The sequence below is a fragment of the Pecten maximus genome, chromosome 18, assembly GCF_902652985.1.
Source record: "Pecten maximus chromosome 18, xPecMax1.1, whole genome shotgun sequence".
Lineage (NCBI taxonomy): Eukaryota > Metazoa > Mollusca > Bivalvia > Pectinida > Pectinidae > Pecten > Pecten maximus.
In genome coordinates, this window is record NC_047032.1 from 14,275,882 (window position 1) to 14,288,357 (window position 12,476).

The 12,476-nt window shown below is 31.5% G+C and overlaps 1 protein-coding gene across 7 annotated transcripts in view; it reads right to left on the reverse strand.

The window, feature by feature from the left end:
• Positions 1-12,476, reverse strand: part of LOC117316433 (myb-like protein X) — a 42,798-nt gene that overhangs the window by 5,731 nt on the left and 24,591 nt on the right. For 2 of the 7 annotated variants that reach the window (XM_033871004.1, XM_033871001.1), the window contains exons 1-4: positions 7,887-8,840; positions 5,159-5,206; positions 2,373-2,466; positions 1,601-1,679 (exon numbers count right to left, since the gene is read on the reverse strand). In XM_033871004.1, coding sequence (XP_033726895.1) covers positions 1,601-1,679; positions 2,373-2,466; positions 5,159-5,206; positions 7,887-8,769 — 1,104 coding nt within the window. In that variant the 5' untranslated portion in view covers positions 8,770-8,840. Of the gene's footprint in view, positions 1-1,600; positions 1,680-2,372; positions 2,467-5,158; positions 5,207-7,886; positions 8,841-12,476 lie in introns of those variants that run through there. The other 5 variants (XM_033871008.1, XM_033871006.1, XM_033871005.1 and 2 more) reach the window with 4 other exon arrangements.

Here is a 12,476-nt window from a genome sequence, read left to right on the forward strand (position 1 = left end):
TAATGTTTCTATGTGAACAAAGCGAGGAAAAAAACAAATGATATGAATAAAGGAAAACGTTAACGACATGCTATTTTTATTACAAAATAAACAATATACATTTTAATCTGTGTTAAATATTAAGTGTGTTAGAAAATTGTGAAAATATATGTTTAGTGATGTTTTCATAATACTGTTTAATGATAATATAGATAAGCAAAGCAAAAATTTCAACAGAATTTAAGTAAATTATCAAACATAAACTGTACTATAGCCAGTTTTATATTGTAGCTAGGCTAAATACTAGATAAAATGTACCATAACCAGCTTTATATTGAAGTTAGGCTAAATACTAGATAAACTGTTGTATAACCAGTTGTGAACTGTAGTTAGGTTAACTGCTTGATTAACTATACTATAACCGGTTTTATACTGTTTGTATGCTAAATCCTAGATAAAATGTACCATAACCAGCTTTATATTGAAGTTAGGCTAAATACTAGATAAACTGTACTATGACAAGTTTTATATTGTAGTTAGGTTAAATGCTAGATTAACTGTACTATAACCAGTTGTGTACTGTAGTTAGGCTAAATACTAGATAAACTATACTATAACCAGTTGCATATTGTAGTTAGACAAAATGCTAGATAAACTGTACTATACCCAGTTTTATACTGTTTGTATGCTAAATACTAGAACAACTGTGCTATAAAGAGGCTTACACTTTATTCATAGTTAGGCTTAATACAAGATAACCTGAACTATAACCTAGATTATAGCATAGCTAAGGTAAATACCAGATTACTTGTGATATAACCAGGTATACTCAGTAGTTAAATAAAATTATGCTACATTTGTATTCGCTATTTGATACAAAAGTTACGTTAAGTAGTTTCCACTAATTATATATTATCAGATACAACGTGGTTAAATGCGATTGATAAAATGTCTTGTTAACAAGTTTAAACTCTAGTTACGTAACATTTGTACAGTGTCCTTTAACTAGGTTTATACAATAGTTATGTAAATTTGAACTAGGTTTATGCAATAGTTATATAAACTTTAACTAGGTTTATACAATAGTTATATAACCTTTAACTAGGTTTATGCTATAGTTATATAAACTTTACCTAGGTTTTTTTACAATAGTTATATAAACTTTAACTAGGTTTGTGCAATAGTTATATAAATATTTACTAGGTTTTTACAAGAGTTATATAAACTTTAACTAGGTTTATGCGACAGGTATATAAAATTTAACTAGGTTTATAACAATAGTTATATAAACTTAAACTAGGTTTATGCAATAGCTATATAAACTTAAACTAGGTTTATGCAATAGCTATATAAACTTAAACTAGGTTTATAACAATAGTTATATAAACTTAAACTAGGTTTATGCAATAGCTATATACACTTAAACTAGGTTTATGCAATAGCTATATAAACTTAAACTAGGTTTATGACATAGCTATATAAAGTTCGACTAGGTTTATGCAGTAGTTATATAAAGATCCATATATAAACTGTACTGTAACTAGTCGTTAGGTAAGATAGCGTATATAACCTGTGATCAAGTTTCTACATTAATCAATCATTTTCATACCCAAACACTTACCAAATTTATCAGGTAATTAGGTACATATGTGTTGTAGTAAGGCTCCAGACTTGTCCACACAAACGGAACGTGTTCTTTGCTAAAACAAAAGTACATCCATATATATGTATAATGATATAATGTTCTATTACGTGTAACATTATTTTCTCGGCATGGGGTTTGCCATGTTTGCATTGATATGATATTAAAAAAAAAGTAAAACAGGGATTGAAAAGTGTGCTTGCGAGCTTTCAAACACATTTGTTTCCATGGCCAAGCAAGGTAACATGTAACAAAGGGAAAAGACGTTTTCTTTTCTTTTGTGGTTTTGTTGTCAATGACCTAAGAGGCACGATATGATGCAAGTAATGTGGTATACACTTGTATGTTGTAAATGAAAACGAATATTAACATCCGGAATAATTATTAACACTCTGAACTATCATTAACACCAGGAATAATTATGTATATGTATGATGAGATTTTTTTTTTTTTTTTTTGCTTTTCGTCGTTTTAAAATGGATACACTTTTATATTTTTGTCCTTGAAGATATCATTTAGTACAATTCTTTTATTCCTGAACACGTGAATCTGAACCCTTTTCTAACCAAACAGTGATTGGTAAACAACGACCTCCACACCCGACATATATTTATAGAACATTGCAAGTAATTAAACACAAGATGCAGAAGTGTCCGTTTCATTCAGTATGGAAAATTTGCAAACCGTGAAAAGAATGGCAATGGTATTATTTCAACAACATTAACTAATTTCAGGATATTATATAACTTACAACTGTGGTTTCTTGATGTTTTCTGCCTCTTTTCCAAGTCGTACTCGTAGTCGTCGAAGCTCCTCCTGGAAATAATCCTTCTTTTTGTTGCTTTCTGCGAAAAAAATATCCTGTCACTGTAAGATTTATCTTTTAAAGTATTTGATTTCTGTGGATACAAAATTATCGTGAAAACTACATCTATTGGCTTGAAGCCTTTGAACGGAGGAGGGGAGACAGATGTGAGCCATGGAGTTTTTGTTATTGGGAATGATTCAACAAGATATTCGTAAATTTCAGAGAATGCAGGAGTTGTTTTTAACACCCCGTGTATCTTTTAATGAAAAAATTGTGAAAACTACATCGATTTGTGATCGAAACCTTTGATAAAACGGGGGAAAGTTTTTAACCAAGGAGCGGTAAAGTTGGGATTCTTAAAAATATTAGTTTTAGAAATTATTGATCAAGATCATATCAAAGATGTTTAGAACATCATGATGTAATTTTTGAAACATAAAAACATAAGCTCCTAATAAGTGAGTACCTAATGAATCGTATTTGAAAAGAAGAATACGTCATACATTCATAAAAAAGTAAATCATTTTATTTCCGTATGTAGTCTAGCACTTATGTGGAATGTATAATTTCGTAAACGAGTCTTATGATATCAACTCGAAAAAAGCATAGTTGGATACTTTATCGTATACTTTGCATTAAATTAATTAATATGTTTTTGCAGTTTTACATTTTCGCATCAATTTGCTTTGCGTAAAATGTAACGTACATTTATACTAATTACAATGTATTGATTCCATGGATAATGCCTTTTTTACGTTTTACGTTGATAATGCGTTATTATACTTTAAAACAAACCTTCCGACATCCTTTTGAGTCCGTATAGAAATGATACAGTGCATCAAATCATTCGTAACGATATTACCACTTATTACATTACAGGAAATTGGCAAGCATGAGGCAATGTTTAGTGATTCGCAGATTCACCAAGCTTATCTATCTATTACAAAGATAAAATTTGGATTTGGGAAAATGGGAAAAGTGCAATAAACAATTTTAAAAGAATTAAATAAAAAACCTAAAGCTAGAATATTATTTTCTAATCCGATTAATATAAATAATTGATACATGATATGCAATGATTATGTACATTTTATATACATATATTTACATTTGTCTGGCATTGTCACTATATAGTCTGTTTGAGAGCTCTGGCATTGATGTACCTATAAATGCCATCCATCACGCGCTTCACTTATCAGCGTATTAATACAACACAAACCGGAACTACAATATCCAGGATAATTAGGTTTAACGACTAATAATTTTGTCTACATTATTTGTTATAGAAATATGCCATTTGCGCATTACGTTGATAATAAAATTATTAACAAAATTGAGTTTTTTTTTTTAATTTTCCACGTACTATTTTGTTTGTCAAAAAACACGCGACCATGTTCCGGCTGTTCCAACGACTGACGAAAAATCTGCTGACTGTCGATAAGGCGGGAATTATGAATTTTAAATATGAATTATAGCATTTAGAAATGTAAAAGGAATGTAAATATAAGCGTTGAACTGTTTTTGTATGGTATTTATGAACTATTTGAATGCCAGAGCTTTGCAAGCAAAGTAATCATAATGTCCTAACGCACATTATGTTGTTTGCTTGCAAAGCTCTGGCATTCAAATAGATCATAAATACCATACAAAAACAATGCAAGTATATACATGATAATGAATTATCCTATCAAGAGGATTAAGTAGACATATTATTTTCAGATAACATCAAATATGCTTCTCTATACTGTAGAGTATTTAAAAAGATTGTTAAGATGATAATGGCCTAAATTAATTTATAATTATTTTCCCGTTAGCAAAGCACTTGATTATAGATCTGATACTAATGCTAGCAATGGGTTTAGTGTTTTAATAATGTACATTTTTATTTTCTGATACTTGATTTCAGCTACAGTGAATATCATATCATTTTTTTGCTTTTTTGATTGAACGAATTAACAAAAAATATGAAATGATAAAATAGACAATGATTTGTTAGTAGCTAAGCACAACATTAATGTTTACAAATAATATAAGATGAATTGGGTGAGAACATATCTGAAATAGAATAGTATATATATATAATATAGCATTCTACTATTTAATGTGATTATTGCATATTACACATTAATATATTTTGTCTTGGTATCTCGTGATATCAAAAATGTTTTTCCTCTTTGTTTTTGTAAATGTATCTTTGAGAGATGCCTTGTCTTAAGTGTCGTTTTATAAGCCAAGACGTTCGAGAAAACGTGGATGCTTATGAATATACTCCATATAAATACTTTATTATAGGTTCATGCACATTCACCTACGATCTAACTGTATCTCTAAATCTCTAAAAGAGGTGTTTCTACATACCAATACTACTTATTTCAGATACAATATAATTTTAAGGTTTACGTGCAATATGGTGTCAGCTAGACTTTTCCCATTATTACAAGATACGTACATGTACACGTGGAAGCAGGTGATATCGTGTCACTGACGAATATCGTATTTTCAGAGTTCACATAATAGTTGATAATTACACAACATTCATTTCCATAGAGTAAGTTATTTACAAATTATTTACCTGATTATAAAAGAAATTATACCATTGCATGCGGCTAAAATTGTTAAAAGTATAGTATATAACAAAATTTATAAATTATCTCCCTTGGGTCATCTAGTGATGCTAAGAAACGGATATCGTGGATGGTAATATATGCACATGCGCATGCATCACCTACCTTCGCCTTTTTTGGCGGGTTTTTCCTTCTTATTGTCTTGTTTTTTCCCTGGATTTGTTTAAGAAAGCAAACAAATCAAACACTAGCAGACTGATTAATTCGACAAAATGTACGAAATACTGAGTTACAACAGAAAGGTATGCAATAGCAGACCGGAAATGCAAAATGGAGGAAACGTATAAAATCAAAGAGGATAAACCTTTATCAAATGAAAACGTACTTATTGATGGTACATGCATATCTATTAAAAACAAACAAGAAAAAAAAGCAAAAAAAAAAAAATATATATATATATAAACGGACGAACGTCACAATTCATATGCCAAGTCAATAATGCTTCCTAAGTATTAATGAAGTTACAGTTTGTATTGATATATTGCAAATCATTTTGTTAAATTGTCCGGTAGTCAAACACATTAACACATGAAAAACGTCTGTTTTCACATATTCTACCAAATCAACATACTTCGAGGCCAGTTATATTTGTAAAATAGTGAGATGAAATATACATGCAAATAACTTTAAAGAAACGTCTTAAAAGGGGCATATACTCGATATATATGTGTATGACGCATAAAACAAGTTTAATATATATATCTCCAAAATAAAACTCTTTTTATTTAGTGATTTGATATTGATACTGCGTAAAGTGGCATACATGTGATAAGAGATGGTATCATAATAACATATGATTGTGATATACAGATTTGATATGACATTCAAATTGTTCTAAATGTGTCAACTACATGTATAAGCATTCTTTATAGCGTGAACATGCAATTTATGAAAAATATGGAATAAATAAAGCTATCTTTTTAGCATTTCATAGTGGAATAAGAAATGTATGCGAGATGACATGCTCTAGAATTACATGTTCACATTTGTGCAATAGAAAGTAACTGTGCATGAATTGTTGAAGAAGTTAACATATCAAATTCAACTTTCAATTATTGGAAATTTTGAAAATGATTATCAATACAAAAACTCATTTATTGAATAAAGGGGGAAAAAAGCCCGTCCTTAATTCTAATTAGTTTGAAACCAGAACAGTAATTTTCTGGAAAAAATATACTTATCTTTTAATCTTATTTTTATTACATTTTACATTTTAAATATGGGGAATACTTTAGACATTAATATTGTTAACAGCAAAGTAATTACAACAATAACATTATAACTACATAATTATATTGTTGATTATAGCGATTATAATTAACATTATGCCTATGTTTCAAACAGCTGTCTATATCAGAATTGACACAAATATGTTTTGCGTCATTGTTCCGTAACAAATGTATATATATTGAAGTTATTCCTTATAGTTTGATCTACCAGCACTGTATATAATTCCTGTGACAATCTGCTAATCAGAAACGACGTCATTTTCTTTTGGGCTGTTATTATACATGTTATGCCAATGAAAACGATCGTTACAAAATCATATAATTTATTATTCATTTCAGTAAGTTATCTTTAATTTTCATGGGTTCTATTTTCGATATTTATATATTTACTACACCCTTGGGCTATGTGTTAACAAAATTGAAATCATGTGCAATACACGGTTGTTAGTTAATTGGTTCTATACCAAAACATCTAACCAATTGCTATGCACATATCTGTATAAGAATCACAAAGACGTTTCACTTTTACTTATACCTAATATTGTCATTATGCGACATTTTCATTTGTATATCAAGTTATGACGCGGATATGTGTACAGCCTTGTGAGGTGGAGGGCCTTAGTAACCGTTCACCAGTGGAACATCAATTGTAGCATCTGCAGGCATATTAAAGCAATGTATGATAAAGTCGAACAATAGATATTGCAGTGTATTGTAGGTAATTTGATTTGTAATAAAACTTTCTTTGTAGAATAGGTAAATAGTCAAATGAATATGTGAAATATATAATTATTCAACGGCAGAAAAGAATACAATTTCAGTATATCAGATGCTGATATAAATAATGGTGGGATTGAATAAAACGTTGAACTATTTATTGAATTGTTTGAACTCTCCTTCACTGAGATAATGGGAGACATTTCTAGACTTTGGCAAAAAATTTACTTGGGAACTTTCCCCTTCGCGTTATCTATGTTTCTTGCGTGGCGCTAGAAGCAGTATACCACATGTTTAGAGTTGGGCTTGTTGTTTAAAACACGCGCACTCTTATTTTGATGCTTAATGAACCCTAATTTTTGTGCTAGATGAGCCCTTATTTTTATGTTTATTGAACCGTTATTTTTCTGCTCAGTAAACCCTTTATGTTCATTGATGATGCTAATTAACGCTGTATTTAAGATTTGGTTTGTACTGCATGTGATGTAATTAATCATTAAGGCCCATTCCCTCAGGAACGTGACCTTGACACTAGCCCTCCAGGACAGGTAAAGTCCACTCATCAAACAAAACTTAAACGCATGATAACAAACAGCAGTTGAGTGGGTTAGTAAAAGCAATACATGTAACTCTATCTAGATAGCGATCATGGTATGAGTAAAGCAAAAAGCCATACATTCCTGCAAAAAGTCATGCGAAAGGTTCAACTTATAGAATACCATATCAGAGTGAATGCATGCGCAGAAAAAAAGGTTTCTGAAAAGACTGGGAGTCGTGTTGGCAGCCGGAAAATCTAGTTACGACGGATCAAAGAATGTCGGAAGGCATTTTGAAAGTGTGTGTGTTTGGTATCCATGCGTTATGAATAACACTAGCAGAATAATCACCTCTGCTTATCATGCTGCCGTAGTTAGAGGTCTTTGGGCGTCTGAGAGAGACAAAGGAGGTAGACTTTGTAGAGGCTTCTGGTTTATGATCGGGTCTTCTAAAGGGTTGTGCACTACGGGATGTTGTTCGAGTCGCATGCTTATGTGCTGGCGACGAAGAATTGGAAGAAGAGGAAGGAGTGTTACCTTTTGTTTTTGTAGTCGTAGTAGAAGTTTTGTTTGTTTTCACACTGTCGTCCATTCTTACACTTTTTCTAGACTGTTGAGCCTGATTCTGTTTAACAGGTTCAGTTTTCTGATCTTCTTTGGCCTTGTCGCTATCTTCTGAACGGGAAGACATGGAACTATCTGATCTATGCGACTTCTTTCCATAATCGTCTTGAAGACCGCCATATGTTTCATCTGGTATTTCTTTATGCTCGTCTTCTTCCCTATCATCAACAACTGAATCCCTACCGTCATTTTCACTTCCATGTCGATTTTCTCTCTCAGTATCGTTTTTATGTTGTTCGTCTGTATCTGTGACGAGTGTCGAGTGATACGTATCATCATATTCCTGCTGAGGTTCGCGATCAACTTGGGGTTCTTGTTCAGCCTTAGTCGCTTGCTCTACTTCGCCTGCATGTTGTCCGTCTCTATCCGATTGCTGTTCTGTCGATCTATCTGACAAGACTTCTTTATCATTTGTTTGATTTTGTTTCTCTTCCTCTTGAGGTGGTTCTTCCATTCCATCGTCTTTCTCCGACTTCTGTTCATCGGAGGATATTGGGGGTAAGTTAGTGATTTCGTTTTCTTCCGAGGCTTCGTCTGTGTTTTGGAATGTTTTGTTTACATCCGGAAGATAACTCTCATCATTCTTCTTTTCAGAATTAAGTATTTCCATCTTTCCTGCAGATTCCCGCTGATTAAAATATATTCCTGATCGTCTGGTGGCGGATGTGTGTCAGATATTCGCTCGTTTTGTAAAGTATCTATGGTTTGACCACTATCACTTTCAATTTTAATCACAGATTCTTGACTATCTTCTGCTTCGTTAGTTGTAGCAGCACCAATATTTGATTCTTCTTGTGGAACGGATGTATTTGTATTATCTGCAGCACTAGTATCTGGGGTATTGTTTTTAAAAGTGGTATCAGTGTTGTCATTAATATTAGCTTTATCTTCGTCACTAACGTCAGTCGTGTCGTCGGCGGTATTAGCTTTCTCTTTCTCACTAACGTCAGTCGATTTTCCGTCTCTCTTTTCTAACTGTTTATCTTTATCTATAGAATCTGTCTGCGCTACAACATCCACGTCTGCTAATTTCTCGTCAGTTTCAGTCTCTAAATCATCACGGGATCTATCGTTTTTCTCTTCAAATTTTAGGTCTTCAACCGCCCCTGACTGTTTTGCACTCTGTGTGATAACTTCAGATTGCGTCTGATCTGATTTACTTTCAGAACTCTTAGACTGTGTCACAGTTTCTGTTTTTATTTCAACGTCTTTAGTTTGTGTTACTTCTGTATTTTCATCTCTAGCATTTTCGTCTGACTTCGTTTCCTCTTTTACTAGTTGCTCTATTTTTCCATCAACCTCTGCGGAATTTTCGCCAGTTTCCTCCTTTTCTAAATTGTTTGTCTTATTTGTTTCTACTTTACCGCTCAATTCCCTTGTCCCTTCAGTTTTTAATCTAGATTCGTCTATTGTCTCAGTATCTATATTTGGTTTGTTGTTTATTTCAGATTCGTTTACTTCTTCTAAACATTCCTTCGACCCATGTAGCTGTAGTTTTTTGCTTACTTCTTGTAGAAGGTGATCTGTATTGAATTGTCCTATAGAAAGATTAAGATAGCATTATGATTTGTTTTCTTCCAATTTCTTCTCAATCCTCTCTGTTTATAAATCAACAACGAAAAACGTGATTAAGTATATACAACCAGTAATTATGATATAGACATAAAACAATGTATAATTAGTTGTTATGTACCATTATGTACCATAACCCCCGGCATTTCAACATCATGACACAACGGAAACTAACAGACATTTGGAATTATGATATCAAAGCCGACGTTTTATTCCATGATACCTCCACCAAATGTTTAACAACAAGCAAATGCTATCTTAGGCTGCTGGGTGATTTCTGCTTCAGCTGTTTTTTATCCCTACATAATATATAATTCATGGCTGAATGAATGCAATCTTTATTGTAAATATTATATTACGGTATTATGACTATTTAGGGTAAAGTAGCTATTATTATTTTTTTTTTTTTTTTTACTTTTTCTTACGTAAGAAATATTTCAAACAAAACCGAATTTTGACTGCGATAAGATCGTTGACTATTTAGTCAATACCTGATAAAACATTTTTAATTATGACGTTTTGTTTTTAAAAAAAGGTATTGTTTTAATGTTTTGGTAATCATAATGTATTAGTACCCCTTGTATTAAAAACTCAGTAACGTAAACGTAGTTGATAAAGAATTTTTAAATTTCAATTTGATAGATATTTTTCTTTCAATAATATTTTTATATTTATTACGGATTTTATAACCTAATTAAGTAAAATGACAGATGCTCAATTAAAAAGTGGAATATTTATGCAAAACAGAATTACTGTAAAAGATAAATACTGTTGTATTTTTCATAAACCTGAAAGGAACTGAAAACTTATTTAATCATCAATTAACAACCTGTAACTCTATGATCGAGAACAGTTTCATTTCTTTGTCTATGCTTTAATGTCCTTTAGTATGGCCTGCAATTCCACTATCACAATCTCGGTTCCTATTTGATACGTGATATTACTTATAAATTGGATCCATTGTACTGAAAATACGGTGTTCCATTGATGCCCTTACATGCGATCATTGGTATCAGAATCAATATAAGCGGAAGAGCTGTGTCAGCTAGTTTTATTCGAAAACTTCTAATCATGAGATCTAAGAATTTCGCGAATTATAGATAAAAAATTATCTCATTTATAAATTATCTTTAATTAGCAATAAAAAATACGTGTGAAAAGGTCATGCATGAGGAAAATTAAATAGAAGAATAAATTATGTCTGACCCTTGAATTGTTCAAAGAGGAGAATAAAATTATGGGATCTGGAAGAGTGAATGACTTCAGCTTTATCGCTGTTGTCAGGAACTGAAGTTAAATCCATGTTGCTTTACGTTCTCAAAATGACACCGTCGGATATATTATCTGCCTTATTTAGATAATCAGTAAATCCAAAGTCCAGAGACCTCGGTTTCAAAACATATTTGACATAAGACAATCTGTTACTTTGAAAAGTAAACAGTCATACAAGTTTATGGAATGCAAATGGGTGGAAGTGGTGGAGATCCACTGATTAAATATGATATCATAATTTTGAAAAGTTCGGAACAATCGTGTGTGACAAATAGGTAAGAATATGCTCTTATATGGTCATTATTATAAGTACATACTATTTTTAGACTTTGTTATTGTTGTTATTATCATTGTTAGGTTTATATGTAAGGAGTCTTATTTATTGTCAAGGCATTCTTTATCCATTATGTGTAAATAGCATACATTTCGCATGTGCTAATTTACTTCTGCATAGCAATAAAGCATGTACGAATGTACTGTTTGTGTATATAAACATCATCATCTCAAATCAGTATACCGAAAGAACAAGTGTGTCAACTTTTTTATGAAACCAGCAGGAGGATTATTTCTCAACAAGGACAAATGACACTAGAGTCAGTTTGGAAGTGTAAACTTAGAACATGAATGTCAAGTTTATAAATTAAACATTCTTTCTGCGTTGGTATAATGTATACAAGTACATAATATCACGTGAATAGATTTGTGTATATCATTAATCATGGATATTTATGAGAGCCTTTCCGACGACTTAACGCTGGGTTATATTCGTCAGACAAATGATAACTGGAGCGTAAATGGTATACTGATGACATGGTGTGTGAGAGCGTACCAATATTTGACTTGTTACAGTGTATATTGTGTATGATATTCACTTTAGTATCTAATATTTAATAACATTCATCTTGTTTGCCTAATAGATTTCAATAAATTTGATGTAAATAGTAGGACTTTTTAAATAAAATATGCTTAAACAAAACTGAAGCGTTACAATTTGTGTACAACTTGAACTTAATATTTTAAGTTCGTGTTGATGACGTCATCCAGCAAAGGAGACTTATCTCTTTAAGGTATTTGATAAAAATCACTCAGGTAAGGATATGCATGGGGAATAAAATAGTGATTCATATCCAAACTATGAAATAATGTCCGAGGGAATTACAGGTAAAATAGTGCTGTACAAATGGTGATACATAATGTAGTTTGTGTGCAATATAAGTTAATGAGTCAGTGGAAATAGTGCATATGCCATTTTGCACGTAACACTCGCAAACTTGTTTGTGTGTTATATAACTTAATTTTTGCATATATGTACATAGATTTTAAGCATATAAAGCCAAAAGCGATATCTTGTATTTAAGCAAGATAGTTTTCAATAATAGAGTAAAAAATAGATATGATTAATATCAATAAAATATTGATGCGTTTTCTACGTGCGATGTGAAAACAATATTTAGAATTTGAAATATGCATCAT